The sequence below is a fragment of the Bidens hawaiensis genome, unplaced genomic scaffold (genome assembly GCF_021521415.1).
Source record: "Bidens hawaiensis isolate Kalapana, Puna unplaced genomic scaffold, B.hawaiensis_p1.1 tig00007049_1, whole genome shotgun sequence".
NCBI lineage: Eukaryota > Viridiplantae > Streptophyta > Magnoliopsida > Asterales > Asteraceae > Bidens > Bidens hawaiensis.
Window position 1 is genome coordinate 1,228,695 of NW_027491485.1, and position 20,243 is coordinate 1,248,937.

Consider the following 20,243-nt stretch of genomic DNA (forward strand, 5'->3'; position numbering starts at 1 on the left):
GAACCCTTTCAGCCTCAGTATGGTCCAAAGGTAACTCACCATTTTTGAGGAACCTTTCTATGGGAGTCATCCAATTGGGACCTTCTTCAGTGATTACATGTTGAACCTCCAATTCTTGAATTGAAGGAGTTTTCACCACTTCCACCAGTACTTTCTTGGTGAGGTGTGCAAAAGTGAGGGATGCTAGTTTGCTCAGGGCATCGGCTCTTTTGTTTTGTGATCTTGGGACTTACTTGATGGTGCATTCTTGAAACGTGGTCATCAACCCTTTTGCCTTTTCACGGTACTTCTTCATGTTGGGCTCTTTGGCTACATAGCTGTCATTGACTTGACTTGAAACAAGCAACGAGTCTGTGAAGACTTGTAGCTTTTGGATTTTTATCTCTTTGGTGATCTTCATACCAGCGATCAATGCTTCGTATTCGCTTCATTGTTGGTGGTTTGAAATTCAAGTCAAAGAGCGTATGTAAATTCTAACCCTTCGGGGTTGATTAAAACGAGCCCAGCTCCTGACCCTTCGATGCTGGAAGCTCCATCGGTAAAAAGCTTCCAGGCTTCAGGGTCAGAAGGTTCAGTGGCGGCTGTATGTATTTCAGGAATGACTTGCTTTGGAATTTCTATAATGAAGTCCGCCAAGACTTGGGCTTTGATAGTTTTTTTGGGGACATAGGTGATGTTATGCTCACCTAGTTTCACAAACCATTTGGCCAATCGGCCTGAATTTTCTGGTTTTTCAAGCACACTTTTGATGGGTTGGTCAGTGACCACTTGTATAGGGTGTGCTTGAAAGTACCTTCGAAGCCTTCTGGCTGTTTGAATTAAGGCCAGAGCAAGTTTTTCCAAAGGAGGATATTTGACCTCTGCCAGTTTTAGTGTTTTACTAAAGAAATAAACGGGTACCTGAAATTTATCTCGTTCGATGGTTAGAACCGCACTTAGTGCTTCTTCAGCAACTAAGAGATAGACAGAGATCAGTTCTCCCGTTTCAGGGGCTGCAATAGCTGGAAGTGAAGCCAAGTATTGCTTCATTTGGCTGAAGGCTTCTTCTGCTTTTTCTGTCCACCTGAAATCTTTCTTATTGGTGCAATCCTTTAGTGTTTTGAAAAAGGGTAAGAATTTCTCAGCAAGCTTGGAGGTAAAACGCTTCAAGGCTGCAAGCTTTCCCACTTCTTTTTTGCTTTGTGGGGATTTGGTTTCAAGAATAGCCCTGACTTTGTTGGGATTAGCTTTTATGCTTTGTTTTCCCACAATGTGCCCCAAAAACTTGCCTTCCTCGAACCCGAATGAGCATTTTTCGGGGTTAAGCTTCATGTTGATCTTCCTTAAGTTTTGGAAGGTTTCTTGTACGTCTTCAAGCATTTGATGCTCGGTTTTGCTTTTGATTACCAGATCATCAACATAAGCTTCCAGGTTTCTGCTAATTTGGCTAGCAAATGCTTTGTCGATCAAACGTTGGTAGGTTGCACCGGCATTTCGTAGGCCAAAGGGCATCTTTTGGTAACAGAAAATACCCTTGTCCGTGTGGAACGCGGTTTTTTTCTTCATCTTCCACTTTCATGAGAATTTGATGGTAACCCTTGTAAGCGTCGAGAAAACACTTAAAGGGATGGCCGGTTAAAGAGTCAACCTTGAGGTCCATCTCGGGTAAGGGATAGCAATCCTTTGGACATGCTTTGTTTAGGTCTTTGAAGTCGATGCACATCCTCCAAGACTTGTCAGGTTTTCGAACCATGACTGGATTAGCTACCCAAGATTGATATTTGACCTCACGTAGGATTCCAGCTTGTACAAGCTTTTCAACCTCTTGACATGCTGCCAAGCTTCTTTCAGGAGCCAGGCTCCGTTTCTTTTGGACAACAGGCTTTACATCGGGAGGTATTTTAAGTTGATGCTCTGCAATGCTTCGAGGGATGCCTGTCATGTCTTCGGGGCACCAAGCAAAGACATCTCTATAGTGTATCAACAACTTTTCAAGGTGTGAAAGAGTTTCTTTGGAAAGGCTTGTGTTAACCCATACCTTTTGTTCGGGGTACTTGGGGTTTATGATCAAGCCTTGCTCTTCGTCTTTGCTTTTTGAGCTTTCCCCTTCAACCGTGTAAACCTCTTGGGTAGGTTGAAGGGTTGCAATTCCCCTGTCGGTGGGAAACTTCACAGCACCTTGACTAACCGAGACAGCCATGTTGAACACACATTGCCCTGGCCTTCCTATGATCACATCATAGTTGGAAGGTGTGTTGATAACCACAAAAGTGAGTGGTTTGGTTTTCTTCATCTTACCTTCACTAAAACAGACATCAAGGGTTAGTTGGCCTAAAGGCTTCAAGGGTACGTCGGCGATACCTTTTATAGATGACTCGGAGGGTTGAAGCCTTGAACGCTCTTCCTTGCTCAGCCGGTTGAAGAATCTTTCATACATGATCTCTGTGGCCGCCCCTGTGTCAATGTAGGCTTTGTTTGTTCTGAGTGTTCCCACGAAGCTTCCACCTTTAGAGGGTTTGAGAGTAAGTCACCTTGAGGTGGTGGGAAGCAGACGCATTGAAGCTACCAAGCCTCCAAGCGTTGTCGTTTGTGGGGAACACCTTGGTCTATATTCACCATATTCACTTCTTTGCTTTTTCTTTCAGCCATCTTGTCTTTGACCCCTTTTACCATATAAGCCAATTCTCCAGACTTGACGGCTTCCTTAATTCTTCTCTTGAGTTGAAGAAATCGTTTGTGTGGTGACCTTTTTCTTCATGGAACTCACAAAAATAGGTGGAGCTTTCATTCTTTTTGCTTTTGGGCAAGGGTCGAGGAGGTCGGAAGTTGTGCTTTACTTCTTCGGTGGCAAGGATCTCCTGAGGGATTTTGGTTAAGGCTGTGAAGTTCACAATCTTTTCCCTGCTTTGAGGGTTCCGGCCTTCAGGCCTTCGTTGATCTGAGCTCCTTGGATATTTGTCATAGGGATTGTAGTTCCCTTTCTTTCGGTTGGGGCTGTTGCCTCGCCAACTAGGAGCTCTTTTTCTTTGTTCTTTGAAATCAACGGGCCTCCTCGCCTCAGATATGAGCTTCAGCTCGTTCGAGAGATTCTTCAAGGGTTTTAGGTAAGCACTTGTTAAAGTCCCTTGTGAGGTATTTGGAGGTGATGGCGTTCATGAAGCCTTCCACCCTCATCTTTTCGTCAGCCCCCACATATTGTAACCCTTCTTTCTTGTACCTTTCGATGAAGTCTCGAAGGCTCTCGTCATCTTTTTGTTTTATCTGAAAAATGACCGTGGCGTCCTTGACGTACCTTCTTTGTTGTGAAAAGTTGGCCAAGAAGCCCTTGCTCAGATCTTCGAAGCTTCGGACGCTTTGAGCAGGAAGGTCATTGAACCATATCCTGGCCGATCCAACTAACGTTTGCATAAACATCAAACAACATTCAGCATGGGACCATTTTTCGATTCTGGCTGCCCCAGTGAAGACCTGGAGGTGGTCTTCGGGATCTTCAGTCCCATCATATGTTCTTATATGGGGTGGCATCTTGATTTTTGTTTGAAAGTCATAATCGGCGATTTGTTGAGAGAAACAAGATAGGTTACCGGGCTTGTAAGGTTTTGCCAGATCTTCATCTAGCCTTACAGCAGGATTATGACTTGTTGTTCCTTGGTGAGTACCCAGTGCTTGGTTGATGAGCTGGGTCCAAGGGAAATGTTCCATCATTTGAGCCATCATTTGAGGCATGAGGTTAAAGCCTTGAAGGCTTTCAGGGGTTGCTGCTGTTTGATTTGTTCCCATGGGAGTGCTCATTGCTGCACTTCGAGCCAAGGGCAAGACCGTCATGGCTTGCTCCCATGTAGTGGTAGTGGGAGGAACACTTGAAGCTGGTGACTGCCATATTTGGTCGAGAGTAGTCTCGTGCCCAAGGGGTTGTGAAGTAAACAAGGGGAAAGCCGTTGGGCTTGGTCTCCCATAGGTGTAAGGAGATGGGTTAAAGGGTTGACATGTTACACTTGGACCAGCTTCAAAAAGAGAAGCAGCCGGTCATGAGCTGGTTAGAGGGGAAGGTGGACGTCCGAGTGACAATGAGGGCTCCGATTCGTCATAATATAGCCTTATTCTTATCCCCTTTTCCCTTTCCTGGCTCACGTGTTGGTTAAGAAGATGCCTTAGTTGCAAGAAATTCCGTGATACCCCTTCCAGCGTCAAGTCGATGCGCTCCGGGATGTTCGTGACTCCTGCGTGAGGAGAAGGAACTCTGGATCGTGAAGGGGTTGGAGTTCGAAAAGGTGAAAACTCGAGGAACAAAGGTTCCGTCGGAGTTCCTCCCGGGGTGGAAAAAATTGAGGTTGTCGCCTGAGTATCTTGGCCGGCGCTCGGTATCGGTGTTCTTGACACTTGGTTAACTTCTCCGGAGATCCACCTTCTGACATGGTGATGGAGCTACACTACTGGTCTTTAAAATAAAGTAAGCGGCATAGCCCCACGGTGGGCGCCAACTTGTTGCTACAACAAAAATAAGACCAATGATAGTGAATGGACTGGTTAGGCTAAAAGGCTTCAAGGGTTCAGGTTAGCCTAACGCAGGTCGTGGTGTCCCTCTACGTTTGCAAAACGTAGAAGGAGGTTCACTAGTTTGTAGTTGGTTGTTATAGTTCACCGAGGGTCCAGAACCGTGATGTTTGGACTCGATTCTAGGATGATGTTCTTGGTGAAGCTATGAAGTTATTGAAGTAAGAAAGAAATAAGCAAGAAACATATTTCTCAAAGAAGAAGAGAAGATAAGGGAGAGTATGTTATCTGCCCAGATCTTATTCTGTTCTTGTTTATGACTTAGTTCTTATTATATAGAAGAAGAGACCAAGCCCTTTGTCCAGTGTACAAACTAAGCTACCTCCAGCTTGCATAGAGAGTTGACCTTTATGAGCGGGAAGCTTTGGACCGTTAGTCCATGATTAAAATATTAATACTTTATCTGAGCATGTCCTTTGGTCAGAGGGGACAAGGATGTGAACAGTGATTTGACATCATACTGTAGCACGTGGGTACTTGTTTACATAAGTTTGGGCGGGAAATGAATCTTTTAACCTTTTAACCCTTTTAGCGTTAATGTGTTCCAGTCATTTTATTATTCCCTTGGGCTACCCCCGTCATCAAGCGTCAATCTCATATAATAAGTAATAACCCACATGTAGTAAACTACCACCGGCATAAAGTGATGACTTAAGTATAGCAACAACATATTGAAATATAGAATAGTAAAATAGACAATGAAAAGGTGTCACGAAAGGGAGGAGAGAATGAAAGGACACATTAATGTATAACTATTAGATAGTATGTGGAGATAATAACAAAGGGAAGAGAAAAGAGTCCATTAAATGACTATTATGTCTTAAAAAATGACTCGATGTTGACTAGATTAGACCCAATGGAATGCAAACCTACATAATCTATAACGCAAATGTTGTTCAATGTCAAGTATAGTTTTATGTTCTTAACTACTTACTGTTTTGAGTAAATTTAATGGGTGTTTAGCTTCTACCAAAACTTGAAAATGGCGTTGATATGAGGATGTGTCATGACTCGTTAAGTCGGGTAAACGTATAATGGTTGTTAAAACGTTGTTGGAAGTAATGTCCACGTTTATAGATAGAAGTTGAACAAGATTATAATGCTTTCCAAATGATTTTAACAATGATAATTAACGTTCTATGAAAAAAAATAGCATTTGTTGGCGTATACGTATCTATTACACTGTTTTAATTTGATGATTTTAAAAAATCAAACCATCTAAGTGAAACATGACCTATGTATTCATAGAAATCTCTATTTTCAAAAATCCTTGTTCACCACAAGCAAAAGATCAACATTTTGTTGGAAAATAATGAAAAATTAGAGGTTTTTTCATTGAGTTTGGACGTAAATAACTATATTTTATTTATATAAATTTTACATTCTACTATGTGAGAGCTTCATAGCGATTTAAATCGTGTCCATATGAAGCTAAAGAAAATTGAGCAATCGTTACTCAAACTAGTGATCACGACTATATGAATATAGTATAAAATTTAATCTCTCATGAATATATTTTATAAACTAAAATAAAATTTAAAACCATAGAAAAATTAATAAAAAATATTGTATTTTTTATAGAATGGTGAATGATATCCACCCCGATAGGATTATTTTCTATATCATTTTAGGAAAATTAAGTTGGATTGCACAAATAAGAGGAAAAAGATTACACTGTTGTGTAGGCAAAGATGTTTGACGTATAAAGTATTTTTAATTTTATTTATTTTTACTATTATTTTTTTTAAATCTTTGTCTGGCGTAGTCAACTTTGATCTATAACTATAACACCCGTGCTTCTTTTAAATCCGATAAAGCAAACTATTTCAATTTTTGTTCCTTGATTTGCATAAAAACATTGAGGTTTCAAACCCCCTCCCAAAAAAGGTCATTCAAGTTGTGATACTAATGGTGTGTTTAAGTTTATAGAAGGCGAGAAATGAGACCCTTTTCAACAACACACGAGTCTCGATTAATCGAATCAAATAGAAGATCAAAAGGTGTACATTCATATGATAAAAAATTAGGGAGAAATGGGCTGGACTCGATTCGGAAACACAGTGTAATTTTTCCTTCGGAGAAATTGTAATAGGGTGATGTACGTTTTGTTCAACTAATCTAGCTTCTTGCTAGGTTTGTCACTATTTTAATAAAATTAGCCATTCAAAAGTAATTGGTCCTTCATTCTTTTCATATAGTCACCCCTTTTTTTCACCTTTCACACTCGTTGCTCTTGGGGTATTTAAGCATGCCAAGAACATATATTTCTTCAACATTTCACCAACCTCTTACGCATTAAGAAAGTGATCACTTTTTATATTATTTAGAGCATTTACAACAACAAACATTTACAAACCTCCACATCATATTTCAAACTTTTTTCAAAAACTAATTTTATTCTACACACACACGTGTGGTTGTGAGAGTAGGGTCCCACCTTTTGCGACCTACGTTGTTTGGATGAAGTCTGCAGACACGAACTTATGAAACAAACTTTCAGCCCACAACAAGGAAAGTTGGTGCCACTCTTGTCTGCCATAATCAACATCAATACATCATCCATACATTGGGTTTCATACCCATTGTGGATGCTCCTAGTGTTATATCGATCCATTATAAACCTCAAGATTCAAGATTAAAGTGCAGGAGAAAGAGTGTCTGGTAAATCTATTGTAATATCTTTCTCCAACCACTTAGATTATAGATATGTGAATCCTATTAGAAAGGAAGAAACTCGTAAGAGTGATTATAATAATCTTAGTGAAAAGTTAAAAGTAATAATTACTATCATTTTTAGAGAGACGCTCCAAAGGTGATCACTACATTTAAGTGAGGTGTTACTAGTTTATATAAACTCTTGGTGCACACCAAGGAGTGGACATAGGCGTATTTTTAACATGTGCCCAAACCGCTGTAAATCTATGTGCTAGCATGTTGATGTTATTCCTGTCTTAAGCTTGATCAAGCTTTGACTTCAAATATGTAAGCAGGGTTGTTTAGAGAGGTGTGGCGGGGTTCATTGGCCGCTTAGGGTACACAATTTTTCAAGGCCCGATAATAATCGAAAGTTTATCATGCAAAAGTTAAGGGGTTCGAAACCTTGCATTGTCAGCTGTTGTGTTATTTATTTATTTTTTATTTAGGTTAAGCCATTAAGCGTAAATTTGGTCAATTTGTTATAAAAGTAAAATTATCCCCCCCATCTGACTTCGTAATAGGCCCAATGCCCCGTGTAATGAAGATAAAAGATATAGATCTATTGGATCTATGAATACATGAGGATTATGATTATAGTTTGATTTGTTATCTGGTTGCAATCAGAAGCCGCATGGGCAGTGTGTTGATGGACCAGTGAATACAAGAGGGGAATCGACTGGAAGGTGCAATTAGGGTTCATGAGTTGAGAGAATTTAGGGATTTAGGTGGTGTATAATTGGGAATTTATGTTTGTAAAATGTTTAAGTATAAAACGTTAGTTATAATACACAGCCGGTTCACGTAGGATGCCCATGTCATCTGATTTTGACAACTAGGACGACACATCAGTTGTTACCTAACGGAGTTAGTACTCCGTTAGTCGCGGACCGGTGGAATCAACGTATATGAAAGTTGGGACCGTTGCCAGCCAAAATGATAGTTGGGACCCGCGCCGACAAAAGTAAAATAGTTGGGACCAATAAAAACCAATTTTCCTATCTAAAAGAACATTAAAAGCATGTTCAATTAAAAAAAAAAGTTTTGTTGGACAAACAGACTCCACCGAACAAAAATTTGTGACTGTGTCCATTCGTTAAGGAATTGACTTTGTCCGTGTTCGTTCGTTAGTATTGTAAATGGACGCTAACGGACACTGATGGACAAACGGACGCTAATGAACATTAATGGACAAACAAACATAAACGTATCAAAATACTTAACATAAACATTAAGGGACGTTACACGACATGATGTCCAAAAATACTTAACAGTTTGAATTCAAAACCCACAAATTTCTAGTGTTTCATGAGAAACAAGCTTTAAATTCTTCATTCGTCAAGAAATTCCAACATGCACAACGCTACTGAACGGACATTACCGGACGTTCACGAACACTATTATACGAACACAACCTTTGTCCGTGTTCGCCCGTTAAGCTTACCGAACAATTTTTTTTTGTTATTGTTTGGTTTGTTTATTAAACAGATAAACATAAACGAACTTCCCACCGAACAGACGGCCGGAGCCGGACTTTCAGTTCGCTTAAGTGAGTTCTACAACACTGGTTGGAAAATTGAATACAGATAGCTGAATCGTTTAAAAATGGCGGTTTATGTTTTTGTAAAAACCAAACTTTCGGTTTTGTTTTGGTTAACGCCTAGCGAGTTCTACAACACCGGTTTGCATGAAATAAAAAAACTGACCTCTAACCGGAAACTGAACATAAATAGCTGAATCGATTAATAATGGTGGTTTAGGTTTATGTTGTTGTAAAAACTGAACTTTTGGTTTTGTTTCGGTATTGAATGTGACAAAAGCGGAAATGAGCCGAGTTTATGGTTTGTCATTTTTGAGTTTTATTTTTAAGCAGATTATAAGTATTTAATGAGTAGGGCTTTTCAAATATTATAGGTATAATATTAGCTGATAAAAATATTAAAGCCCGAATTCATGGTTTTGGACATATTTTTGGCCAATAATTTCTGGGCCCAAACTTTTTCAGGCCTAAAAGTTTAAAGCTCAAATAATTAAACTGAATCCAAACTGAACAATTTTTGAAAACTTGAAATCTAAATGTTTGGTTTTTGATTTGGTTTTAGGCTAACAGTCTGAATGTTGACTTGTTATGGATTTGATTAATATGTTTGGTATTAATCTTTCTTAACAGTATAAGGTTATTAATGATGTATGATTGTGTTTTGGCTTGTAGATGGATCCTAAGTTTTTAAGGAACCAGAGGTATGCAAGGAAGCACAACAAGCAGAGTGGTGAATCTGCTCAAGAAGAAGACTATATGTTTTTGGTTTAGTTTATCAATTTTCTGTTTTGAATTTTGTCAGCTATGGCTTTTATATTTCATGCGTCTCTTGAAACTGGTCTAGAATATATTATGATGTTATCGATGATTATGGTTTTGTGTTTCGACTGTGTTACTCAAAATTTATTTTTTTAAACATAGGTTTATGATTTTCATAGTTGTAGCTCACACACAAAACTTCAAAACCACTTAATTTGTCTGCTTTTAAAAGCGTGAGGCTCTATGATATGTTTTCGTCCTAAGGATTTTGTTACTAAATATACTAGCAATCTAGTTGACAACATTTAACATAAAAACACTTGCAACACGTAACATACTTTGATCGTGAGTTGACAATGATATAAAAAATGGATGTTATGTGCTTTCGAATTATTGGAATTGTTTATATGAATAATCCATTTTTAAAAATGTGTTTGCCAATCACAAAATTTTTTCTTATTTTAGTTTTTTGAAAAGATTAAAAACCAGTTTTCTAAAAGCCTCAAATTCTGGCTTTTCAAAATGGTTTTTTGAAAAAACGTATAAGCCAATAAGCATTTTTCAAACTCAATCTCAAACATGCCCTAAGTAGGATGATATATGTGGAGGCTTCTTGTGAGTTAATGTTACAATATTTTTAAGCTTTTCCACCTTAAACTATTAAGCAGGTGACTCAAGTATATATAAATCTATTTACGTTTTAAGTTTTAACAAAACAAAATTAGACGATATCTGCATGCGGTTACATACCTTTTACTCTTTAGCAAATCATGATTAGGAAAGCACATAACTATATATACATAAATACTTGATATAGTACAGTCAAACATCCAAGGTCATTTCGTAAGCATGAGTCAAAACAAAAACAAGGCAAGCTCAAACAATTTGAAAAACAACACAAGTTTAAACATAAGAAATACTCGTTACAAAAACATCTTCCAAAGTTAAACAAAACCATCCTTTTAAGAGGCTACCTCTTCTTCGTCATCCATGTCTTCCGGATTGATTTGTAGCTCTCGACAAAGAACTACAAAATATTCCCATTGTCGGCTTGTCCAATTCATGAAGACCTCTTTTGCCGGAGACCTATAGGCATGCACATAATCCTCTACCTCCTTCTTTTGGCTTTCAGATATATCAAGACATTTATCCGATTCATTAGTATCCAGGTTGGGCTGATCAATATCGTCAGCAGAAATCGTTTCTTCTATATTAATTACTGTTTCTTCTATGTTAATTACTGACTGATCATTCACCTTCGGTTTTGTAGGTACCTTCATAGCAGAACAAACCTTTTCAAACGGGTATAAATGAGAATTGTACAAAGAAACTTTTGATGAATCTGTTCTTATTAATATTGCATAAATTATACTAAACGGTTGAAACTTAAAAGATAAGAATGTGATAGAGCCATTCTTGTTTTGACATCTTTTGACTCACCATATTTGTTTAAAAGATGTATACATAAAGTTTTATGTCATTAAGTTAAAAAGTTTTGGTTTATTTGAATGCATTCCAAGAAACACTGCTCTGGTAATACTATGATAATTACTTACTTGGAATTCCAAAGCTATCTTAAGTTGCATTAAAACTTCTTTTGTTGTTGGTCGTTTTTCTATTTCAACATGTAGGCACTGATATGCAATCTCTTGAAATGTAGCCAATGATTCAGGCACAATATGTTCCCTTATTTGCTCGAAAACCACCTCATTTTGCTTTCCTTCTTCAAATATGTTTTTAATGAATTCTGGTAGATAGTGACCCTCATGTTCGCGGGTTACAAATGTTGATCTCCCACACAAAATCTCAAACATAACCACACCAAATGAATAAACATCAGATTCGATGGTTAAGTATCCTGATTTTTTGTAAAGTGGGTCCATGCATCCCGGTGTGCCACATGCATAATCGATGACATACTCTATACCCAGAGTTGTTGTTACTGGGCTTATTAATGAAAGCCCAAAACCTGCAAGTTTTGCTTGCGAATCATGGTTTAGTAGAATGTTTGCAGTTTTGATGTCTCCATGTATCACCTTTGTTTGTTTTCCAACTCCTCCATGAATGAAATCCAACGCGCTTGCGACACCGATGCATATATTAAGTCGTTTCATCCATGTTAGAGAAGCATCGTTCAAGTACCTATCAAGACTTCCTCTAGGCGCATACTCATAAACAATGATTTTTTCTTCCAGTTCATCACAGTAGCCTACAAGACCCATGACACTCTCGTGTTTATACTCCCAAAGAATTTGTAGCTCACTCAAGAACTGTTTTTCCACTTGACCATGCCTTGTATCCAATTGCTTTGCTACAATGGTTTTAAACTCATCACCATCTTGAAGGTTTCCTTTATAGATTTTCCCAAATCCTCCTTCACCAATACAATTATCATCATGGAAGTTTTGTGTGGCCTGTTTTATGTCTTCAAGTGGAATTCTAAGGCTGTCCTTGTTGTTTTCCTGTCAACCACGAGAAGATAACAATGAACTGTTAAATTACGATGGATGATTAAATTAGTCTTTGAAAATAATATATAAATTCTGGTGATTGACTCATTGCTTATAAATAAAAGTAGCTTGTTAAAAACTTAAAAGACCAGAAGTTATAAACTCAAAAGTGTGGTTTTTCAAAATTAACTAGAACGGTTTAAGTTAGATACTATTGTACATTGTACATATGAAATTCACTTTGTACTTCATTAATTTAATCTAATGTGAACAAATCATTTTACATTTGTAGAACATGGTAATTAACTGTTTAGGGCATTGACTTACTTGAAAGAATAATGCTTTCTTAAGTTGCTTGACAACAACTTTCATTGTTGGACGTTTGTCTTGAGTTTCTGCCACACACTGATGTGCAATTTTAATAAATGTGTGCAAAGAATCCTTGTTGGGTCCTCTAATTAGAAAACAATTGTGTTCATTGGTTTCTTCTTTTATTATAGGATCTATCATCTCCTCTATTGTTCCTGTGTTGAAGCTTTGTCTTGCTACATGGGCTAGCCCTTTGCTACTCTCTTTCAGGTAAATTGGATCATCAGCTAACCTCCCACATAGAATTTCAAACAAAATTACTCCAAAACTATAAACATCTGATTCTCTTTTTAACCTACCACTCGTCACATATTCTGGATCCAGGTGGACCCTGCTACAGTGTGTCAGCAGGCATCTTGAGATATAGAGCTTCATCTTCTTGATTTGGAGGCATCAACACAGATAACCCAAACCAAAATAACTTAACCTCCCAATTTTCTTCCAGCTCAATGGTGTAGCTGTTTAAAATACGGGTTATTATCGTCCTTTGGTTCGATCTCGTAGTGAAGGTAATTCAATGAGTGTGCAACAGCAATGCAAATTTTCAAGCGTTTCTCCCATGTCAAAATACGCTTGTCATTGGCGTTTTCCAAAGAATCATAAATGTATTTATTAGTAACATTGTGATCAGTGACAATGATCATGTCAGAACCTTCAATACAAAATCCAAGTAGACTGACAATGTTATGATGCTTAACACTACTAAGCACTTCAATGTCTGTATAGAACACTTCTTCTCCTTGCTCGTCATCTCTAGGACGGATGCGTTTTATACGTACAGTGTTTTGCTTCTTGGATGGTTTGCCTTCATTTACCCCTTCTATGGATGGAGGTGTTTCTTTATCAAAACAGTCGAGTTCACCTCTATACGAAGTATAGAAATAACCAACTGAAATTCTGCATGTGTCTGAGAAATTATTTGTTGCCACTACAACAAAAAGGGCATTTTAGTACGCACAAAAGCGTCATAAAATGCTATTTTATAGGACCTTTCATTTAATAGGACCAACGAGAAAAGCGTTTCATGTAAAGGGGTTGTAATAAGTCTCGGAACTCAAAAAGCGTCCTGATATCCCAAATAAGATTATGAAACCAATTTTATTGTCGCATAATATATCCATTAACAACCTAAAAAGCGTCTTAATAAAAACATATTAGGACACTTTTACTATGTTTTGACATGTGCTTACCTAATTGTAAACTTTTGATACACATACAAGTGTCCTTAAAAAATAATTTATAGGACCCTGATGATGGAACATTATAGTACCAAGAAAAGAAAAGGGTCCTAAAATCCCCAACAAGATTATGAAACTAAATTTTATGGTCGCATAATATATCAATGAACTTAAACGTCCTAAAAAAACATATTATGACACTTTTACAATGTTCTAACGTTTAGGACAAAAGTTAGAAGTCCTAACAAATCATATTATACAACAATTTTTTAAACGTCCACACACACAAGTTTACTATACGGTTATGGACATCTAAATATTGAAAGAAATAAAACTTCATTATAACAAAAAAAACTAAACATAAATAAGTTTAAGCATTATATATCCAACATAAACTATTGTAACATTCAACAAAAAAAATTAAAAGCAATAAAAGAAACCAGCACCATAAAATCCCGAGTCATCATGCGTACGTCCTCAATCCTCACGGACTACCTACAATTAAATAAACCATCAATGTATAAGCATTAAGTTCCATGTTATTAAAATTATTCGTATCACAAGTTTAACAAATACATACCGAGATGAATGGACAAGGCCATGCGATGGATGCACCGATACAATCTTGAATTGTGGAAAATAACCCATATGGTCTCACCAACTTTTCATCTACTTTTATTGGTACTTCAACATTTATCTCACACCATTTAGGTCCAATCTCTGTACCACCAACTAGCTCATTTGGGTCTAAGCTCTTCACCCATCCTCTTTCTACATACTCGGTAGGGTTTAGAATACTTTTGAGGAAAACTTCATCTCCGACCTAAATTTTAGTTTTCAACAAACAGTTATATATTAAACTCGAGTCATTATAGTGCAAAAATTATTTCACAAAAAAAAGGTTTTACACTAGCAGGCCAACATTTTATAGAAAAAATAATATGAAAAAAAGCATGAATAGAATATATTAAAATGAATATATTATTTGTGGGTCAATCCAACCTGGCCCATTTCAGAAAAATGACCTAATATGCCCCATAATTAGTTTTTTTTTTTTTACAGATTTATCGGCCTACAGGAGTATTTCTGTCTTTTCACATTACCTCACTCGCGCCTAGATCTTTGACATCACGAGGAAGCTTTGTGGGTGCAAGTTTACTATACGTGGAGTCTCTTCTAAACTTGATCATCCAATCTTAACTGGCCCATTTTTCATTATCGTGTTTAAAAAATGAAATAATGCACCTATATATAGTTTATTGATTAAAACTTATGAACCGTTTATTAACGGGCGATTATATTCAAAATAAATTCATGCTTTCAAGAGCTTAGGTTTTCACCACTAGCTAACATTTAAATAAAACTCTGTTTCCTACCAAACTAACTTAATGGGTGATTATTCAAAATAAAATATAAAGATAATGAAGTAAAATTTCATAAGAACCCTCACCTGTATATTAGAGATGTTGTCAAGGTTCCATCCTGGCAAGAAGAAACAATTTACAAAATGAAGTACCGTCTGTTTATTAATTTAAAAACAGTTATAGAAAAATAATTACTAAAAGAGATTTTAAAACAAAGCTTGGGCAGTTTCAGTGTTATTAATTAATATAAGTTATGCACAAAAGCTAAAGTTCCATTCACAATTGACAAATAAATATACTGGATCCTCAAAAGAGATTAAAATTATGATGAGTCTATATGAGTTAATTTTCCAATATATACTACCCATGATGTATAAAAGTGAAGTTAAAATTAGGATTAGGAATACTTACTATTAATCATGCAGTGACCTTTTATCATTTTGCTGGCACATGGATGATCCTTATGTACTGTTTTTTGACATCTCATATCCATGTATTGTCTTGTTCAACAACCGACGCACTACTTCATATTTGATCTATCACAAGTGAGAATGTGACAGACTATTAAAAGGATCCATAAAAAATTAAATGACATTCTTATTTCTTCAAAAATTTCATACTTCAAGCACAAGCTGAATCATCATTGTGAATTTTTTATAGACATTTAGCCTTGCAACTTTGACCCCGTGTGCGCCTATTGATTTCTGCCCAAGAAGATTACAAGAATTGTTACAACACAATTAGCCATGTGAAAGCCAATTATAGAGCCACAAATTCAATAAATTGACTGCTAAAACACTAAGGGAGGCATGTGGTGACATTTTCTGGGTAAATTGTTTAACTTTAAATGTCAAATTGTATTTTATTACATTAAAGTGATTCTAATCTCAAAACTTCAATAAACCCCAATCATACTTTACCACAAAAAAAAATATATATATATTCTTCTTATACATTATTCATATCTACACAATTTGAATCGCCAAAAGATATACAGATACCTTCAATAAAATATACAATTCCTTTGGAAAAAAATTGTAATGTAATAAAATCACGAATTAAAACTAGATGTAGTGGTGGTTCAGAGTGAAGCGTCGGTTGTTTGGATCAAATATATGCATTGACATAGAGATGGATGGAAGGAAAGCTCACAATTGATATGATTTAGAGTTATCGATGAAATCAATTGAATTTAGGGATGGATAAAATAACGAAAACGAGGAGGGATAGGTTAACCGGTTTAATTTGGGGAGTAAAAAAAACTACTTGTATAATTAAGTAGAAAAAATGTTTGCTAAGATAAAAGTTTTATGTGTTAAAAAAACCTTTAAACGCATATAAAAATATTATCATTTGAGATATATAGATTATAAAAGTTATGAGCTACGAATATTTTAGTAATCCATCTACATTTTTATGTATTGTTATTTACTTAACTAAGACCATGTGTAGTCAAAATACGGTCCTGTTCGAGAGCTAATAGAATTCGTATAAGTTGTCGCGAGCACAACTGCACTTGTAATCGCCTCTTCCTCTGCGTCGTCTTCGGCTTGCTGGTCAGGGCTGAAAAATTGGTTATATATAAAAGTGGGAAAATCCATAAATTAGGTTTTATAAGGAATTTGGTGTGAGGATATATAGAGTTTAAGAAAGAAAGATTTATAAATTTGGTGAGTTTTGATTGGGGATAAAGATGATTATACAGAAAAAAATTGTTATTTTTGTTTAAAAAAACGGTAATATGACAGTTAAAAACAGTCAAATGTTTGAAAGTGTGTGCCATGATAGCGTTTTGTAGAAAATGCCCATCCGAAAACGCCAAGCCAAAACGTGTTGGGGGGGGGGGGTGCCCCCAACGTTTTAACCCCGAAACGCCATAATTTGAGCCGAGTACGCATGGTCTAATAGATTAAGTATTAATGTTGGGACATGAGAAATGAATAAACTCTAGACTAGAATGAGTTAGCCTGTTGAGATGATAGGCACCGGGAAAATTAAGGAAATGTCAGTTGGGCCGATTCACGTCAATAAGGTTAATTAGATAAAAATATGGAAATTAGAGTTGTTTAGGACAAATTAAGATTAGTTATGGTCATTGATGTACAATCATGGTCGATTTTGGTCAGTTAAGGCTTTCGATAGCCAGTTGGGTTATTTACGTTCATTTAGGGTCACTCATTGATGGCCGATTATGGACAAACAATGTCATAATAGTCAATAAGAGTTAAGTGATGGTCAAACACAGGTTCTGATAGGTGATACCCATTATTTGTTAGACATGGTTAGTGTAGCTTATGCAATGGTTAGATATAACGATTTAGTAAAATTAGGTGTATTTGACCCATAACGTCTACTGGACCGTTATGACTTACTTAGCTTGTTATGACTCCTCACGACACATTAAAGCATGTATTGCAAAATATACCACATGATTATTTTAAAAAGATAGTATACATAGGTCATGCTTGCTTATTCACAACGTTTTATGGTCAATTTAGTTAATACATGCCATATAAAAATATAGTGATTCGTATAAAAATTGGGTGTATACGACATATTAAGACACCTAGTGGGCCGTTATCACATACGATGATACAATATGATAGTTATCGAGTAACATAACACATTGCATTCAACATAGTAGATGTGAATCATAGTTGGTAAATCTAAACGATTTGTGGTCATCCATTAAAAATGTAAGTCAAATAAGCTATTGCGTGTCAATCTTGAGCAAATATAAAAACCGGTGCTTAACCAATGTCAAATGATAGTCGATCAAAGTAAATGAGTGTTAAATGTATTAATTAGTAATTATAGTTAAATATAGGTATATATGACCCATTAATTATTCATAATTTTTAAAATACAGGTATATATATGATCAATTAGCAAATATACAAATTTTATTTTATAAAAGTTTTATAATTGATTTAGATAAGTTTATACACATTACACATTTACTTGCTAGAAAATAAATCAGATGTTATATATATTATTTTTTTTATTTAAAATAATTTGTTATCTTAGAATTTATAATAAAATTCCCTCCATGTTAATTGAGTTCCCTCCATAACTTAATTAATTTTGACTCAATGTTCCCTTCCACAAAATCCCTCCACGCTAAATCGTGTTCCCGCTACGACCTTAAACCTATTTTTTTCCCCAAAACTACGCAAGCTCTTTTTGAATAAATATGTATAGGGATTCTCCATATGCAATATAATTAGTAATTCACACTCTTGTAGTGAATGGTTAAAATTATAAGACTCAAGTGTCGTGTCAAGTTATGTTATAATAAAACTCTAGCAAATAAGCGTCCTATAAAACAGATGTTTTATGACTTAAATATCAAATGTCATATTAAGTTGTATTATAATAACACTACAATGATTAAGTGTCTTATAAAGGTTAAAATGATAAGACTATGGTGTAAAATGTCCTATTAAGTTATGTTCTTATATGACATTGACTAGAAAGGGTCCTATAACACCGAACATTTATGACTTAACTACAAATGTCCTATTAACTTATGTTATAATAAGACCTCCAGTGATCAAGTGTCCTATTACATTACTACATAATGAGACACCAACAACTACATGTCTTATAGGTTACTTTATTAGGATTTAGATTTTCAGTGTCTTATTAACCTATATGATAATACGACCCCAAAGAATCATCCATCCAACTAAATAAATTTTTAGGACACCGGTTCTGTGACGTACATTGTAAAAGGATCCCAAATATTCATTTGTCCTATTAAATAGATTTTAGGATCCTATTTTACAAGCATCTCACACAAAAGGTCCTAAAAATCCCTTTTGTTGTAGTGTGCTAAAATAATATCATTGAGAGGAATCTTCAAGTGTCTCAAGTTGTTTCCCTGCAAATACGTGACAAGGTTGTAAAGAGAGTTGCAAGTAGATAATGATAAGAAAATTGGAAAGAAATGACGTCGCTAATTTTTTGTTGACATCACAGTTGGGCCTTGGCAAATGTGCCAGGCCAACTCATTTTTCGATAATCTAAAAGGAAACTAATTAAACCTGTGTTTTGCTGACAGCATCCCTTGACAATAATACTAGGAACAACTTACCCTCAATGGGTTACACTGATTAGGTAATTATGAAGAGTCAAATCAAGATTTAATCTAAACACATAGCGTAATTTACTCTAATAATAGTATCGTAAAAATAAAAGATGAATAATATTGAAGTTTAAAAAGTTACAAATTAAGAGATTAAAATAACATATTGTACAGACTACAGAGTTTGCAACTAAAAAGAAAAGTCTTAAAACTAATAACAGTTTGATGTTTAAGTTTAAATTATAATAATAATAATTATTATTATTATCATAGTGATAGATGCAAACAAAAAACCTGTATGATCAAAGCTTCAACTCAACCACTCTATATGTTCGACCACAGAAGGTAATAGTTCAGTTTTGATAATATTACCTTCATACTTGATTATAGAACAGCCTCTCAAATCCCGTATAATACACATGTATAGAATGTTAGATTAGCAAGTGAATATCAAGAACCAAAACCACACAGATCGTTGAACAATTATGTTCGACTCTTTTTATTATCAAGAAGAAAAACAACGAAAGACTATTAAACAAGAAACACATAAAAGAGTTTATATAGTACTCTAATCCTAATTCTATTCCAACACATCTGCCGACTCAATCTAAACTTCAAACCTATCTTTATTTTAAATCAATAAAGTAAAACTAATTAACCAGACTTAACCCTCAAGTTATTATATTTCCTTTTAACCCTTGAGCTTTTAGATCTCCTCCAAACCACTCCTTCAAGATCAACCGAACCGCCCTTTGATGTTGCAATTTTATCACTCCCTCTCAACATCAACTTCCATCTTCACTTTCCTACAGAAATCGATTAACTTTGGTCCCGGTAAACTTTTTGTAAACATGTCCGCTAATTGATCTTGAGTATTAACATACTCCATGTTCACTTCTTTCTGCAACACTTTCTCTCTCACAAAGTGGTAATGAACTTCGATGTGTTTCGTTCTCGCGTGAAAGGTTGGATTCTCAGCAAGCTTAATTGATGACATATTATCACAAAACAAAGTTACCTCATCATTTTCCAACTCCTGGTTCACATCTTTCATCAACAATCTTAGCCACACCAATTCTTGAGTAGCCACAGCGGCCGCTCGGTATGCCGCCTCGGTAGTAGACAACGACACGGTCGGTTGTCTTTTGCTACACCAAACAATAGCACTACCACCCAACATAAACATGTAGCCGGTCGTGGACCTACGCGTATCTAAATCCCCGGCGTAGTCCGCATCGCTATAACCAACGAGTTCAAGTTTCGAGTGCT

At 35.9% G+C, this 20,243-nt stretch overlaps 1 protein-coding gene across 1 annotated transcript; it reads right to left on the reverse strand.

The window, feature by feature from the left end:
• Window positions 1–10,348: 10,348 nt before the first annotated feature.
• On the reverse strand, window positions 10,349–12,854 carry LOC143634448 (putative serine/threonine-protein kinase PBL28). Its single transcript, XM_077102533.1, has 3 exons — window positions 12,304–12,854; window positions 11,083–11,988; window positions 10,349–10,800 (listed from the first exon to the last, which is right to left on the reverse strand). Exons 1-3 carry the CDS (start codon window positions 12,718–12,720, stop codon window positions 10,489–10,491), a joined length of 1,635 nt encoding a protein of 544 aa, XP_076958648.1. The 5' UTR covers window positions 12,721–12,854; the 3' UTR covers window positions 10,349–10,488.
• Window positions 12,855–20,243: the final 7,389 nt, after the last annotated feature.

Excerpts from the sequence above, each read along its gene's own strand:
- LOC143634448 (XM_077102533.1), bottom strand. The coding sequence starts at position 12,720 with ATGAAGCTCTATATCTCAAGATGCCTGCTGACACACTGTAGCAGGGTC. Across the intron at positions 11,989-12,303 it reads AGAAAGCATTATTCTTTCAA|GAAAACAACAAGGACAGCCT; the intron begins GTAAGTCAATGC and ends CGTGGTTGACAG. Across the intron at positions 10,801-11,082 it reads AGATAGCTTTGGAATTCCAA|GTACCTACAAAACCGAAGGT; the intron begins GTAAGTAATTAT and ends TCTGCTATGAAG.